Genomic DNA, 17396 nt, shown 5'->3' with positions numbered 1-17396 from the left:
CTTTTTGAACAGGCACCTACGTGCTACTTTCGACTCTCCTGCGGGCGAGGAGGCTACTCCCCGCAATGAGCAGGCTCATGAGAAATTCCAGAACTTGTTCTTGAGAAATTAGAGATATTTTCCACACATACGTGTGAAGCAGTCTTAAGTTTTCACATCATAGTTCGCATAAATAACTGATCCGTGCAATATATTTGGCCCCTGTGTGTGTATTATAAGTCGTCAATTTGAGAAGCCCTTGCGAAAAACCAGTCACGCTTTTTGGAACTGCCCCTATTTTCCACTCCCCACGTTATTTCGCCCAGTGAGGAATACGGATTATGTATGATACCAGGTTCGCGGCTGTCTATCCACGATCTCGGCGGAAACACTGTAGTCAGTGTCTCTCCAGCCCCCTGTGAAGTGGTGGGTCTGCACAAGCCGCTGCGGGTTAGCGGAAGCCCTGCCGCTTGCAGCTGCCGATCAACTGGTGTCTGCGCGCCTATTAGCAGACGGTGTTTGGCGAGCAAACGGTGAGGGCGGTCCAACCGCTCGCAGTGAACAGGTTCCCTTCAGTCTAAGGCTCGGAAAGAGGATGGCGGACAAGATGACTACAGGGTCCAGTGACGGTGGCGGCTTCTTGGATTTGAACTATGGAAGGTCGTTCGCGGGCATCTTGAAGGCTGTGCAAGCGGTAAGCACCGTTCTTTCTCTGGGTCCCCGCCCTATTTCCGCACCCATGTCGTCTCCTCGCATGTGTTTGCAAACTTGGCATTGATGCCAACAAATGGTTGAGTCGAGTTCCCTCCTGCACCCACCGAGGGTGAAATGTTTCACTTTAGTTTATCCAACTATTACTTAAAGCCGCACGAAATCGGACCCGACCATAAAACTTTGTATAAGTTTTCAAAATGTGATTTAAAGTCTAAAATTCTAATAAAATGCTCTATGTTTAGCATCATCATGGAAGCCAAGGCACTCTTGCCTTGTTAACCAAACTTTGGTTTGTTAAAGTGATTTTTGTTCGCGTATGCTGGTTCGTGATTTAATCTTGTTGCATTGCACGAAGTTTCCGGGCAAATCTCGAGAACAAGCCCGTTATTATTTATGTAACAAGGAACTGCACAAAAAGCTGGCGTAACTCAGCGGGTCAGACACACAGTAGCTCCGGAGAGAAGAAATGGGTGACGTTTCGGGTCGAGATCCTTCGTCAAGACCGTTATTATTTAAGCGGCTCTTTATTTCCGAGTTCGGCTCAATGGTGATTTAGTGAATTTCCACGTGGTGAATAGTGGAGCAGGGAGGGCACGGCAATCGCCACTTGTGGCTTCACGTGGGCCTCTCCACGCAGCGCCCGGTGCAGCGCCGAGTAACGGGAACCGAGAGATGGCTCTCAGTGCGTGGCCGCCCCCGCTCCGCCAGAAGCCGCAACCTGCAGCAAGCAGCACGATAAACAAGATCTGCAAACACTCAACGAGTTGGGCAGCACTCGCAGTCGAAAGTAATAAAAGTTTCCGATCGAAGACCCTTCGGCCGCGCCTTCTTTCGGATGTGGCCAATTCGTTCGAAACTTGTTTATAGAAAATATGTTGGTTAAGGTGTAGATCCGGAAATGGTTCTTTTGATTCATCCATCGTTTATGATGGCAACTGCAGTGAGAGCTGTTTCTAGCCAATTTCATTTTATTTATCCCATGTTACTTGCATATTGGAGTATTTCAACCCAACGAGTTTGTACGCTAATATCAGATGATCCTTCATGAGGGTGAAGCAGTGATAAGCATCTCGCACAGATTGATGGTTTGGCTGGAACATGTTCTTCAAACCGACAGGCTGGAGTTTTTACAGATCTCTTCAACCTACTGGCCGAGGTCCCCCCCCATCTTATTACATTCGTACTTAAAATTACATTCGTGGTACCAGTGCCCAAGTAGAGCAACGTGCTTCAATGACTACTGACTGCCACTCTCATTGTTGTAAAGAAGTGCTTCCTGTGGTTGGTCATGATGCAAATCAACTCTTACTTCATATGATCTGGACCCACTTCCATTCGCCCACCACTACAATGTTCTATGATCTTGCAGTTTCTCTAGCTCTCTACTCTGTACTGAACCACACAGAACACAGACACGCAGGGCCGGATTTACGTATAAGCTTGACAAGCTTAAGCTTAGGGCCTCAAGATGTAGGGGGGCCTCGCAGAGCCGGATTTACCACTAGGCTTCATAGGCTGAAGCCTAGGGCCTAGAAATCTAAGGAGCCTCCGGCCAAGGCAGGACACCTGCCGTTCAACTCTGGGTGGGGCCCCCTCTCTCCCTCTCTCTCTCTCTGTCACTCTTTGTCTCCGCCCGCCATCCGTATCCATGTCCGGGCTGCCAAGTCTCTGCTCTCGGCTCGCTCCTCATCCGCCGGCACGGCAGGCCGCCTTGCACATGTGCACTGCTACGGCCAGCACATTTTTGGTCGCCCTGCGCATGCGCACTGCCACGGCAACTGGTCGGCGCTGGGCACTTTCTCCCTCGCTTTGAATTGTGGGAGATCTGGCCGCCATTGCCGCGCTTTTTATATTTATCTATTGCCCCTTATCTCATTGGCCACGCTCGGCTGCAAATCCGTGTCAATCTGGTAGACCATCTTCCTTTAGTCATGGGGGTGGGGGATTGGGAGGAGCCTCACAAGTGGAACAGCTTAGGGCCTCTCTTCATCTAAATCCGGCCCTGCAGACACTTATATATATATATAAAGGCACAAAGTGCTGGAGTAGTTAACGGTCAGGCAGCATCTCTGGTGAACATGGATAGGTGTTGTTTCAGGTTGAGGACCTTCAGACTGTAGTGGGGGGAGAAAGCTGGAAGAGAGGTGGGGGCAGGTCAAAGCCAGGCAAGTGATAGATGATTGGTGGGGGGGGGGGGGGGGATTGGCAGATGGCTGGACATAGGCCAGAGAGGAAAGGTGGAAGGGGAAAGGTGAGAAAGTGATTCACATGCACCTCCTCCAACTTCTACTGCATTTGGTGCTCATAATGTGGTCTCCTTTACATTGGTGAGACCAAGTGTAGTCTAGATGACTTGTGTCACCAAACTCTTGTGCTTGGGAACTCCCCTTACCATTCCCATACTGACCTGTCCCGAGCCTCCTCCATTGCCCAAGTGAGGCCACACGCAAACTGGAGAAACAGCACCTCATATTTTGCTTGGATAACTTAGAACCTAATGCAATGAACATCAACGTCATTAATTTTGAGTAACCAAATGCCCCCCTTCCCCTCCCCTCACCAGGATGTGCACCCGTTTCCCCCTACAAACCCACTACCATCCCTCCACCATTATCCTCTGTTATCCATATCCCTTCCTCTGCCTCCACATTTCATGCCCCTTCACTCTTTAACTCTTAAGGGCCTGTCCCACTTGGGCATCATTTACGCGACATTTACACATCACGACGCACAGCGCGCATGGCGTGCATTACGCATGCATGGTGTTGCGCATGGCGCCCCAGGATTTTGGGATTCACAAAATCTTTGCGCGCCACCTGCGTGACGCCCAAGTGGGACAGACCTTTATCCTGTCTTTAGTCTTTAGTCTTTTGTCTTTTCATCGCAGGGCTTTGTCCAACCATCTGCCAGTCAAGCCCTCTCACCTGTATCCACCTATCACTTGCCAGAGAAGGGAGGTCCTGTCCCCACTTCTCTTCCAGCTTTCGCCACCGTGCTACAATCAGTCTGGAGAAGGTGCCAATGCAAAACGTTGCATATTCATGTCATCCGGAGATGCCACCTGACCCATTGAGGTACTCCAGCACTTTGTCTCTTTTTGTAAACTAGCATCAGCAGTCCCTTATGTTTGCACAAACATGTACATCAGGCTGTTGTTCATCGACTACAGCTCAGTGTTCAACACCATCATCCTTTACAAACTAATTTCCTGTTCCTCCCTATACAACTAGATCCTATTCATGACATCCGCATTGGCACACCACCCCAACGCTGCATTCTCTATTCTCTCTAAACATGACCATACAACTCGGCACACCTACAAATTCACTGACAATACCATTGTTGTTTGATGATTCACAGGTAATGGGGAGGGAGATTACTAATCTGGTTGAGTGATATCAGAGCAGTAACCTTGTTCTTAATGTTAGCAAGACCAAGGAGATGATTGTTGATTTCAGGAAGGAAAACTCAATTGTCCATGCCTCTGGCTTCATTGGCGGGATGACGATGGAGTGAGGCAACCTCTTCATCTTCTTGGGTGTGCACATCTCCAATGATCTGTCCTGGACCTAGCTGACTGATGCAATCACAAAGAGAGCTCACAAATGCTTCAAGCTCGTCAGAAATCTGACTGGTTCAGTGGAGAGCATACTGACTGGTTGCATCATGGCCTGATTCATTAACTCGAATGGTGAAGAATTAAGGCGGCAGCAGAAGATGGTATCCATCATGTATCATCACCTCCCCACCATGTAAAGGATCTACAGGATATGCTGCCTTAAGGAGACAACTAATATCAAAGACCCTCACCATCCTGGTCATGCTCACTTGCTGCTACCATTGGGAAGAAGGTACAGGAGCCTGAGAACCTAGCTCCATGTTTAAGTGCAGCTTTTCTCATCAACCATCCGGCTCTCAAACTACCCTGCACAACCCTAACCACAACCCAAACTCAGCTTCAAACTACTATAGACTACACACTACTATGGTTGTTCTATGTACTTTGGTTTTTGCAGTAGTCTGGTTTACTTAGAATAGTTGATAAATATTGTATGTTTATTTGTTATTGCATCCAAAAAAATAAATCGGGGAAGGTAGTGCATCCGTGGATAACAAGGGAAATCAGGGATAGTATCAAAACAAAAGATGAAGCGTACAAATTAGCCAAAAAAAAGCAGCCTACCAGAGGACAGGAAGAAATTCAGAGTCCAGCAGAGGAGGACAAAGGGCTTAATTAGGAAAGGAAAAATAGATTATAAAAGAAAACTGGCAGGGAACATAAAAACTGACTGCAAAAGCTTTTATAGATATGTGAAGAGAAAAAGATTAGTTAAAACAAATGTAGGTCCCTTGCAGTCAGAAACAGGTGAATTGATCATGGGGAACAAGGACATGGCAGACCAATTGAATAACTACTTTGGTTCTGTCTTCACTAAAGAAGACATAAATAATCTGCCAGAAATAGCAGGGGGCCGGGGGTCAAATGAGATGGAGGAACTGAGTGAAATCCAGGTTAGCCGGGTAGTGGTGTTGGGTAAATTGAATGGATTAAAGGCTGATAAATTCCCAGGGCCAGATAGGCTGCATCCCAGAGTACTTAAGGAAGTAGCCCCAGAAATAGTGGATGCATTAGTGATAATTTTTCAAAACTCTTTAGATTCTGGAGTAGTTCCTGATTGATTGGAGGGTAGCTAATGTAACTCCACTTTTTAAAAAGGGAGGGAGAGTGAAAACGGGGAATTACAGACCAGTTAGTCTAACGTTAGTAGTGGGGAAACTGCTAGAATCAGTTATTAAAAATGGGATAGCAGCACATTTGGAAAGTGGTGAAATCATTGGACAAAGTCAGCATGGATTTATGAAAGGTAAATCATGTCTGACGAATCTTATAGAATTTTTCGAGGATGTAACTAGTAGAGTGGATAAGGGAGAACCGGTGGATGTGTTATATCTGGACTTTCAGAAGGCTTTCAAAAAGGTCCCACATAAGAGATTAGTATACAAACTTAAAGCACACGGTATTGGGGGTTCAGTATTGATGTGGATAGAGAACTGGCTGGCAGACAGGAAGCAAAGAGTAGGAGTAAACGGGTCCTTTTCACAATGGCAGGCAGTGACTAGTGGGGTACCGCAAGGCTCAGTGCTGGGACCCCAGCTATTTACGATATATATTAATGATTTGGACGAGGGAATTTAATGCAACATCTCCAAGTTTGCGGATGACACGAAGCTGGGGGGCAGTGTTAGCTGTGTGGAGGATGCCAGGAGGCTGCAAGGTGACTTGGATAGGCTGGATGAGTGGGCAAATGCATGGCAGATGCAGTATAATGTGGATAAATGTGAGGTTATCCACTTTGGTGGCAAAAACAGGAAAGTAGACTATTATCTGAATGGTGGCCGATTAGGAAAGGGGGAGATGCAACGAGACCTGGGTGTCATGGTACACCAGTCATTAAAAGTAGGCATGCAGGTGCAGCAGGCAGTGAAGAAGGCGAATGGTATGTTAGCATTCATAGCAAAAGGATTTGAGTATAGGAGCAAGGAGGTTCTACTGCAATTGTACAGGGTCTTGGTGAGACCACACCTGGAGTATTGCATACAGTTTTGGTCTCCTAATCTGAGGAAAGACATTCTTGCCATGGAGGGAGTACAGAGAAGGTTCACCAGACTGATTCCTGGGATGTCAGGACTTTCATATGAAGAAAGATTGGATAGACTCGGCTTGTACTCGCTAGAATTTAGAAGATTGAGGGGGGATCTTATAGAAACTTACAAAATTCTTAAGGGGTTGGACAGGCTAGATGCAGGAAGATTGTTCCCGATGTTGGGGAAGTCCAGAACAAGGGGTCACAGTTTAAGGATAAGGGGGAAATCTTTTAGGACTGAGATGAGGAAAACATTTTTCACACAGAGAGTGGTGAATCTCTGGAATTCTCTGCCACAGAAGGTAGTTGAGGCCAGTTCATTGGCTATATTTAAGAGGGAGTTAGATGTGGCCCTTGTGGCTAAAGGGATCAGGGGGTATGGAGAGAAGGCAGGTACAGGATACTGAGTTGGATGATCAGCCATGATCATATTGAATGGCGGTGCAGGCTCGAAGGGCCGAATGGCCTACTCCTGCAACTATTTTCTATGTTTCTATGAGCCTGTAAAACTGCAGCAAGCAGGATTACATTGTTCCGGTTCATATCCAATGCATATGGCAAATAAATTCTCTTGGCTCCTAAATTATCTGTAATGAATGAAATTGTCTAGTCGTCCTTTGCACAAGAGTGAAGAAAAATGAACATTGAAACGTAGACCAGAAGCTTGGATGGAGGGAAGACAGTGAGCAGGATTTTAATGGAGAAACACTAAAAGTAGAGACATGAGGATATGTAGTGGGATCTTCCAGAGTAGCTTTGCAACTTGAAGGAAATTAGTCAGTGTTGCAATCATATCAGAAAAGCATAGAGGCAGTGGAATTGGATAAAATTGCTCCTGAAATTGTAAAATCACATCAGCAAATGTTTTGGGTTGAATAGGGCTCAACAACATTTATTACAGGCAATTATTGGAGAACAACAAATGAAGAGAATGTCTCTCGTCAGAAAATGCAATTCCATGGCGGTCGGTGGTATGATTGGATGAAATTGGATACTTAGCCAGAGGAAAGATTGATAAGTAATGGGCTTTTAATAAGGATTCGAAAGAGCTAAGGCAGATGTGTTTCTGAAGAAAATTCCAAATTTTCTATTTCAAATAATGTGATGAAGGGAAGACGAGGTGCACCAAAGGGCAAATATAAAGTTCTGAAAGTGAATCATTGCTGGATTGAAGAGGACCCGAATCCTGAACCGGTTTATATATAATGGATATAGTGGTAGATATGGGGACAAGGGCTGACTAGGGATATTCAACATTGCTTTATACGTGGGAGGTCACGTCTCACAAATTTGAGTTTTTTTATGATGTCACCCAAAAGCTTAATGAGGGCTTAGAGCTGTAGACATTGTGTATATGGCATTCTACAAGGTTCCACATGGAAGGCTGCTCTGGAAGATTAGAGCGCATAGGATCCAAGGCTAGATAGCTGAGTGGATAGAAAATTGGCTCCGTGGAAGGAAGCAGAGGGTGATTGTGGAAGGTTGCTTTTCGGACTGGAGGCCTGTAACTAATGGCGTACCTCGGGGTTCGGTGCTGGGCCCATTGCTGTTTGTCATCTACTATCGATGATTTGGATGAGAATGTACATGGCATGATTAGCAAGTTTGCAGATGACACTAAAGTGGGTGGTATTGTAGATAGAGAAAATTGTTGTCAGAAATTGAAAGTGAAGGTAGATAGGGTGATCAAAGGGCTTTTGGCATGTTGGCCATCATTTAGAGCATTGAGTATAGATGTTGTAGTTGTATAAGACGTTGGTGAGACCACATTTAAAGTATTATATTCCGTTTTGGGCACAACCTTCGGAAAGATGTCAAGCTGGAAAGGGTGCAGAGAAGATTTATAAGGATGTTGCCAGGACTCAAGGGCCTGAGCTCTAGGGAGTGGTTGAGCAGGCTAGGACAGTATTCCTTGGAGCACAGGAGGAAAAGGGGAGATCTTATAGAAGTGTACAAAATAGTGAGAGGAATTGATTGGGCAAACGCACAGAGTCTTGTGCCCAGAGTAGGGGAATCGAGAACCAGAGCACATTGGATTAAAGTGAGGGAGGTGATACCGAGGGGTAACTTTTTGATGGTGGGTATATGGAACGAGCTGCCTGAGGAGGTAGCTGAGGCGGGTACTATCGCAACTTGAAGAAACATGTAGATGGGTACATGGATAGGATAGGTTTAGAGGGATATGGGCCAATCATAGGCAGGTGGGACTAGTGTAGATAGGACATGTTTGTCGTTGTGGGCAAGTAGGACCAATGGGCCTCACTGTATGTTTAATGAGAATTTTACTTTGGGGGCAGCTAATTTGGTTAGTAAGAATGTAGTGATAAAAGAATGGCAGTTCAAATCTGGCAGTCTCAACCTTGTGATCTCAATGCTTGTATGGCTTGCTGCTGTCTATCTCTGTCACCTCATCTGTTGTTCAGGATCTAGCATGAACACCAACAAAGGCACATATTCATATGGGAACTTTGTTGTGAAAAGAACCCAAGAACAATGGGTACTTTAGGCAGGATAATAATTCAGAAATTCAGCTTAACTTTCCTTTGTTCAATTGTTGCAATATTCTGTAGAGGTTCTAGTTCCCTGTAGCGCAATAGTCTCAAATGTTCCAGTTTAATGTTATCCAATATCTTTTTTTAACCATATGCGGGCATTATATTCAGTATGGGTGCTCTCGATGCTGGGGGAGCGTTAATACTGTTGGTCAAGGCTTGGATGAACCAAGAGGTTTGCAATCTACTGAGGACCAGATCTACTGCATTCAGATCTGGCAATACAGGGTTACGGTATGACCTTTTGGTGCAATTTTACAGTCCCAGCTGCAGCTGGCCACAAAGCCCATTGCAGCTGTCACCTCCATTTCGGTCGTCCTGCGATCTGATGTCCCTCTCCATGCCTAGGCCTCTCCACCCCTCGTTCCTGGAGGGCGCCTCCCACAGCCGACCTCAAGGGTGCGGAAGGTAAGACTCCCTGATTCTTTTCACCGGGCCCTTTGTCCAGTGTCCGTCGCCATCTCCTTCCACCTCTCCAATTCCCTATCGGCTCGGCGGCCTTCCCTCTCTGGGCGAGGCGGGCCTGCAGTTAAGTTATGCCGGTTTGCTTACCAGCCCTTTTCTGACTTCCTCCCCTCCGGTGCATGGGGTGAGCAGAGGCCGGGCACACTGGCAACCTCTCCGGGCTAGTTCCTGTTACCGTGGCAATGAGCGAGGCCTGTCGGGATATCAATAAAGTCAATGCCCAAGAAGAACAAAGTGATATGCCTCAAGACTGGCGGCACTCATGTCTGTTGTGATGCAATCCTTCCAGAGTTTGGTTATGACACATCAACTCGTGCTTTAGTGAGGATATGAACCCACTCCAATTTGCCTACTGCCATAAATGAATGACAGCAGAGGTGATCTTGCTGGCTCACCCCTGTGCGCTGGACTACTTGGACAACAAGAACACATAAGTCAGGGTGTTGTTTATTGACAAAATGTGTAGGAAGGAACAGCAGATGCTGATTTTAATCGAAGATAAACACAAAATGCTGGAGTAACTCAGAGATGCTGCCTGTCCCACTGATTTACTCCAGCATTTTGGGTCTATGTTGTTTATTGTTCAAAACAACCTCCAAAAGTTATTGTGAAATTCGGGGAACTGATTCTCTGTTTGGCCGTGTACATCTGGATCCCCTATCTCTTCTTGCTCTACTATCTTTAACCCCATGACTGCAGCCAGACACAGCTCCAACACCATCTTTAAATTTGCCGATGACACCATTGTTGAATAACGGGTAATAATGAGTTCAGAGTACAGGATGAAGATTGCTAATTTAGTTGAGTGGTGCTAGAACAATAACCTTGCTCCATACTAGCAAGATCAAGAAGCTAATTATTTACTTCAGGAAGGGAAGCTGAGGGCCCATTCACCTGCCTTCAGTGGATGGATCGCTGATGGGCCAAGTACATTGATGCAACCACAAGAAAACTCATCAACTTTTCTACTTCCTCGGAAGTATGGCACATTGTTAAATACTCCATTGAACTAATACAGGTGTACTCTAGAGAGCGTACTGACTGATTTCATCATGGCCTGGTTTGGTAACTCTAAACAAACTCCCAAAATTGAAAGCAGCTGCAGCAAGTGGTGGACAATGCCTGGTCGCTCAAGGGTATTGACCATCATCTTAAGGATTTACAGGTCGTGTTACCTCAAGAAGGCAGCTAATAACATCTAAGACCCACACAATCCTGGTGCTGTCATCTCGCCACTACTATAGGGAAGAAGATACAAGAGCCTGGGAACCATTGTCTGCAGGTTCAAGAACAGCTTCCTTCCAGCAACCATCAGGCTCTTGAAGTAACCTGCATAACCCAAACCACAACCATTAACTTAGCATCAAAGTACAATGGAATTTGTATCCAGGTGAGCTATGTATCTCCGCTTGCAATATTATGGTCTGTTTGATAGAATTGATGATAAAACATTAAAAATATATATTTATCAGGGCTTTCGCTTAATTTTTTTCCCCAGTTGCCAGCTGGGCAACAGTGGCAGCTTTTTAGGTTGCCAAATGACAGTTTAGGTGGTCATTTAAGATGGCTTGCATGATGCGTGTTCGGAAGAAGTGCGTAGTTACCAGTCGGAATTATGCTCAATGAAGCTTCAAATAAAGTCACAAACTAACATATTCACCAATCAAGACACGATATATACTACAATGACATGCATTAAAATTATAATACGGTATCTCAACTCTTTTTACACATTACAATTAATGCAATTTTTATTATTTCTTTCCACTTCCAAAAAAAAATGTGGTTGAATTATTCGGCGTATGATCAACCTGTGTCAATAAATCCTGGACCTTGATAACATATATGCTTAACCATGCACACTACAGATTGATGCAAGCATGTTTTCTGCGAAGGACCGAAAATTACCATGACATGGCCATAGCATGGGGCGTTATTGCTGTTGTTACAGAAACACTCTCGCTTCCCACATAATTTATCCACAACAAAACATACAGGTTGCAAGGAATTTTCTAAAGGCATTTTATGATAATAGCTGTTAAAACCGACCATACCCATCTGACAGGTTAAACATTACACTAACTAACAAGAGATGGCCAAAGAACATAAATGCAGCAAATGTTCTTTTGGTAATATATTTAAAGGTGTCAAGACGCCACATGACCGGACATTCAGATTAGATGTATGTGTTGTGAACAACAATGAAGATACCCAGTTTGCAAGCAACAATTTTGTTTTAAATTGTTGATAAACGCTTGTTCCATCATTCCCACTTCAGAATTAACGTTAAAATTTCAACTGAAATATCTCCTGACCAAATTTGTGATGTATATGACTGACTGCAGAAGTAAAACCTGGATAAATCCAACGTATGGTTGTGAATGTTGCTCATTAAATAACTACAGTACTGATACTCCATATTAAGAGCATTGATTTGCCATTAAAATGAATTCTGTAATAACGTGTCAACGGTAGCAGTGACAATCGAACACTGCGGTTTTAATGTTTCACGTGTTCATAATTTAATTAATCCATCTTTATGGATTAAAACAAATAATAACATTGGGAATTAAAACATATTTGATTGCATTCCATTATCAAACATAGTCAATGTTAGCTCTGAAGACATTTCCATCACAATAGGGTCGGGAGGGGGGGGGGGGGGGGGGGTGAATCAGTGCAGGATGGATAGATGGTGGTGGGGGCTTGAATTGAATTGAATTTGAATTGATTTTATTAGGGACAGTGCATATTAATAAACATTTGCATGTAATATGCAAGATTGTAGCCAGTAGCTAATTTCCATCTTTAGTCCCAACACAAGGTAAACACATTCCAAACAAGGTAAAAACAAAAGACAAAAACAAAACAAACGATAAAGAAAAAAATAGCAATTAAAGAGTACCATAGGTTATTTTTAATGTAGATTATGATTGCAATTTTGATTTTGCAGTAACCATGTTTTTAGATGTTTGGTAAATGAGGTAAGGGTTGGCAGATCCCGTATGACGCATGGTATCGCGTTCCAGGTCTGCGACGCTCGATATGAAAATACTGACTGCCCAAAGACACTTTTCCTAAACGGGACTATACAATCACCCCTGGAGGCTGCTCTTGTCGACCTATTTGTGTTTTTCTTTATGAAGTCCTTTAATGGAGGTGGGGCTAGTCCACGGAAGATTGTGTAAACCAAAATCGAGTCCGAATATTTTATTACGTTTTCCCAGCTCAGCAGATCAAATTTCTTCAGGATGCTACAGTGATGGTACATTCTGGGCTTTTTGTCAAGAGTTTTTAGGGCTTGTTTATAAGCAATTTCAACAGGCTTTAGTGTGGACTTACATGCCAGTGACCAAGTTGTTATACAGTAGGTCATGTATGGCACAATCATTGCATTAAAGTATAGTTTGGCTGAATCAATAGTTAAATTATTTCTAATATATCTAAAGTTGGACAAATTAAATTTTATTAAATTTACTGTTCTTTTCACCTGTTGTTTGAAGCAGAGCTGTGAATCGATCACGATTCCTAAATATTTAAACTCGTGTACAATTTTAACTTTTGTTCCATGTACAAACACATCAGGATCTCCATCAGTACTTGCCTTTTTGGAGAAAAACATACACAGTCTTTGACACATTAAGATGTAGATCAGAAAACTGCAACCAGTTTGACACATTAATCATAGCAGCTGATAGGTCTTGTGCAGTTTGATGTTTGTTTTTGGCATGTACATACACAACTGCATCGTCAGCATACATCTGGCAAGTTACATTTGATGGACAGCTACTTGGTAAATCATTAATGTACAGACTGAATAATAACGGTCCCAAGATTGAACCTTGAGGTACACCAAGAGGGTTTTTAGAAGTTGCAGATTTACTGTTGTGCACTCTAACACATTGTTTTCTCTGTACCATATATGACTCAATCCATTTCATCGTGCTCAAAGAGAGGTTAAAATAGGACAATTTGGTCATCAAGATCTGGTGGTTCACAGTATCAAAGGCTTTTCATAAATCAAGAAAAACAGCTCCTTTAACACCACCTGCATCAATTTTGGACTTCATATTTTCCAAAAGGAAGCAAAGTGCCGTATCGGTGGAGTGATATTTTCTGAAGCCAAACTGCATTGGGTTTAGGGTATATGGACTATTGTTTAAATGTTTCATTATCTAGATTAGATTAGATTATTCCTTTAATAATCCTTTTCAGGAAATTACAGTGCCACGACAGCTTCAAGACAAACATAACACCACACATTTCCTCAAAAGGCTTCCATACATAACAAGTTAAAATACAAGTTAAAATACAATTAATTTAAAAAAAGTGCAGTTATTTATGCTCACTATAAAGTCTTATAGCAGCTGGTAAACAGGACTTCCTGTATCTCTCCGTTTTGCACATTGGTGCAATCAGCCTCTGACTGAAGATGCTGCTCTTGATCACCTTCAGGGCATGGAGTGGGTGAGTGGGGTTTGTCATTATAGAATTTAGTTTATTTAGAGTTCTGGCCTTTGCCACCTGCTGGACCGTTCGTTGCTCAGCCCCGACCACTGAGCCGGCCTTCCTGATTAGTTTGTCCAGTCTGTTTTTATCCGCTATACGGGCGCCATCTCCCCAACAGGCCACAGCAAAAAACAGAGCACTGGCCACCACTGAATGGTAGACACTGCACAGTAGGGCACAGTATCTGTCCTGCAACCCATTTTTCAGCTATCTTGGAAATTGCCAGAAGAATGCTTATTGGTCTATAATTACTAATTATAGTGGGGTCTCCTGATTTTAAAATTGGAGTTATTACTGCAGATTTCCAAGAATTTGGGAATACACATGCGTTTATGGACTTGTTGATGATGCTGGTAATTGGAGCAATGAGTGACTGCTTATGAGCTTTAAGAAACATTATATCCATACCAAAAGCATCTTCGGCTTTTGAATTTTTAAGACCACAAATAATCCTGTTAACCCATGGCTGAGACACTTCATTCAAAATAAGAACCGGAGAAGCAGTGTTCAGCGGCATAGCATGTCGGACTGCGGAACAGGAACTATGAGTCAAGTTCTTCACAGAATCTATAAAATACGTGTTAAGGGCTGTTGCAATCTCATTTGGATCATTAGTCAGATTTTCATTTAGTTGCAACTCCCTAATGTTCTTGTTGATGATATTATTTCCAGTTAGTTTCCTTATGTTTGTCCAAATCTCCTTAGCATTACTTCTTGCGTTGCTTATTACATTAATAAAAAAGTTTGCCTTAGCATTCCTGATTTCTTTAGTGACTTTATTTCTGAGTGAGGTAAATATTTGTCTATTATGTGCTGCTTTTGTCTTCAGGGATATCTTAAGGGTATGGTCTCGCAATTTCATCAGTGACCATATTTCACTATTTAGCCAGGGAAGATGATTCTTTTTCCGTGGTTTTGGTTTTATCTTTTTCATAAAACAATTCATTTTTTCTTGAATAACTGCCATAAATACATTGCAATTTTCATCAACGTGTTCATGGTTGAGGTGATCGGTGTGGATTGGATGGATTGAGGCAGGGGAATTAGTGTGTGTTGGTTGGAGTAGGTAAAATTGTGAGGGGAGAGCGCGGGGGATGACAGTGGGGTTGAATGGAGTGGATCTGTGCAGGATGGATGGGGGGAACAAGTGCAGGATGAAGAGGAGGAGCAGTGCAGGATGGCTGGGAAGGGGGGTCAGTACAGGATGAATTGGGGGACCAGTGTAGGATTGATGGGGAGTGGCAGGAGAATCAATGCGAGGTGGATAGGGAGATCAGTGCAGGATGAATCGATGGGGGGGGGGGGTGGGGGGGGGGGAAAGCACACGGGATGTCAGTGAGGACTGAATAGAGACAGGAATGGGGATCAGTGCGGGATGGAGAGGATGGCTCAGGATAAGGGATGTGGAGGGGGGCGTACGAGAGAGAGAGGAAGGGGCAAAGGAGGTGGGAAGGAAGGCCAGCGCTCCTCGGACAACACCGGCATCATCACTGCCTTGGCCGCCCCTGACAGGGACGGAAATTGTTATCAAAATATGGAGGGCACCGGGGACAGAATATCTTGGCGGCCGCGCGCGCATGAGCACACTCACACACGTGCGAGGCTTCGGAGGCCCTGTGAACGGTAATTTCAGCTCAATCCAGTGCTAAATGCAGCTCAACTCTGCCTGCCTCGCCTACAGCCCTGTCTCAATCCAGACAGGGCTGTAGGTTAACCTGACGGGACAGGCAGAGTTGAGCTGGGTTCAGCGCTGCTTCTCTGCGCTGGCTGTGGGCCTGGGGACACCGCGCCCATCTGATTCCTAACTTCTCTGGCCATCCCCGGGGGCGGGGTGGGGTGGGGGGGCTCTCGGGTGGGGACGGGGATGGTCCAGTGGCGGTTCGGCAGCGATTGCAGCGCCGGAGACCGGGATCGATCCTGGCTGCGGTGCAGGTCTGCCGAGAGAGTTTTGGCACGTCTCCCTCCTCCAATCACTGCGCTCTATCCTCAGTCCCTCTCCCCCCCCACCCCCCCCCACTTCCGCCTCTGACCGACACCTCCCTCCTCCAATGGTTTGTTTTGAAAGCACCGTTGGCGGAGTGGCAGCAGCGGCCGTTATCAGGCCGGGCGGGGTGCGGGAGGAGGAGGAGATGGAGCTGCCGTCACTGCTGCTGCTGTGCGGGGCCCGTCATTCGCTCCGACCCTCCGTCACGCCACACTTAGCATCTTTCCCACAACCGTTGCCGACACAAAATGTCACGTTCCTTTTCTCCAGAGATGCTGCCAGACCCGCGGAGTTACTCCAGTTTTTTGTGTCTGTCTTCGGTATAAACCAAATTGCCAAGCCGGGCAAAATGACTCGCCGTTTAGATTGCCCAACGGCACTTTGGGTGGTCAGCGGCACCCGGGCAACCGCTAATTTCGAGCCCTGTTTATATTGTGCTAAGCTACTTGGTTAAATTGCACTAGTTTATGCCTAGTAAGTTGATTTTTTAGCAATTTGGTGGCTTAGTTAGATCTGAGGTCAAATGTCTCAAGTTTTCATCAAATGACATTTAATTTGATTCATTTCTGATGGAGCAAAGCACAAAGTGCTGAAAGGACTCGGTGGGTCAGGAAGCATCTGTGGAGGGAATGGATAGGTGATGTTTCGGGAATGGAAATGTCATCTTAGTTTAGTTTCGAGATACAGCATGGGAACAGGCCCGCCGAGTCCGAACTGACCAGTGGTCCCTATCCTATATTTCACCAAGCCAATTAACCTACAAACATGTACATCTTTGGAGCGTGGGAGGAAACCGGAGATCCAGGAGACAATCCACGTAGGTCACGAGGAGAACGTACAAACTCCGTACAGACAAGCACCCACAGCCAGGATTGAACCCGGGTCACTGGTGCTGTAAGGCAGCAACTCTACCGCTGCACCACCATACCACCCCTGTCTATTACCCCCACAGATGCTGGCTAACCTGCTGAGTTTCTCCAGCACTTTGTTTTGGTCAAGATTCCAGTATCTGCAGTTCTTTGTGCTTCATTTCTGAAGAAGATCACTCTGCCAACACCAGTTAACATTTTTTACCTTGCTTACAAAACTTAATCATTGTACAAAAAAGTTGTATTAGTTTTTTTTTCTTATTCACTTTCGTCAAGTTTCTATTATTAATTTATCTAGTTTTTGGTTTGTGGTTTGAGCCAAGGCTGTTTAACGTGATACAGATTCTCTAGGGTTATTCAACTTCCTTTGCATCTTGTTGAATAAGGTATGCGTGCACCTGTCTGACTTTTAGATGTTCTTTTTTTTAATCAAAGTGGGTTTTACTTACATAGAAACATAGAAAATAGGTGCAGGAGTAGGCCATTTGGGCCTTTTGAGCCTGCACCGCCATTCAATATGATCATGGCTGATCATCAAACTCAGTATCCTGTACCTGCCTTCTCTCCATACCCCCTGATCTCTTTAGCCACAAGGGCCACATCTAACTCCCTCTTAAATATAGCCAATGAACTGGCCTCAACTACCTTCTGTGGCAGAGAATTCCAGAGATTCACCACT

General features: G+C 44.7%; 1 protein-coding gene across 1 annotated transcript in view; it reads left to right on the top strand.

Moving 5' to 3' along the window:
* Nucleotides 1-240: 240 nt before the first annotated feature.
* The window catches only part of cmtm7 (CKLF like MARVEL transmembrane domain containing 7), a 37146-nt gene continuing 19990 nt past the window's right edge, over nt 241-17396 (top strand). Inside the window, exon 1 of the mRNA XM_033012351.1 lies at nt 241-673. Within this exon, the coding sequence (XP_032868242.1) occupies nt 575-673 (99 nt within the window). The 5' untranslated portion in view covers nt 241-574. The remainder of the gene's footprint in view (nt 674-17396) is intronic.

Source organism: Amblyraja radiata, chromosome 2 (assembly GCF_010909765.2).
Source record: "Amblyraja radiata isolate CabotCenter1 chromosome 2, sAmbRad1.1.pri, whole genome shotgun sequence".
Classification (NCBI taxonomy): domain Eukaryota; kingdom Metazoa; phylum Chordata; class Chondrichthyes; order Rajiformes; family Rajidae; genus Amblyraja; species Amblyraja radiata.
Note: the sequence above shows the minus strand (reverse complement) of the source record. Positions and strands in the feature narration are given on the sequence as shown.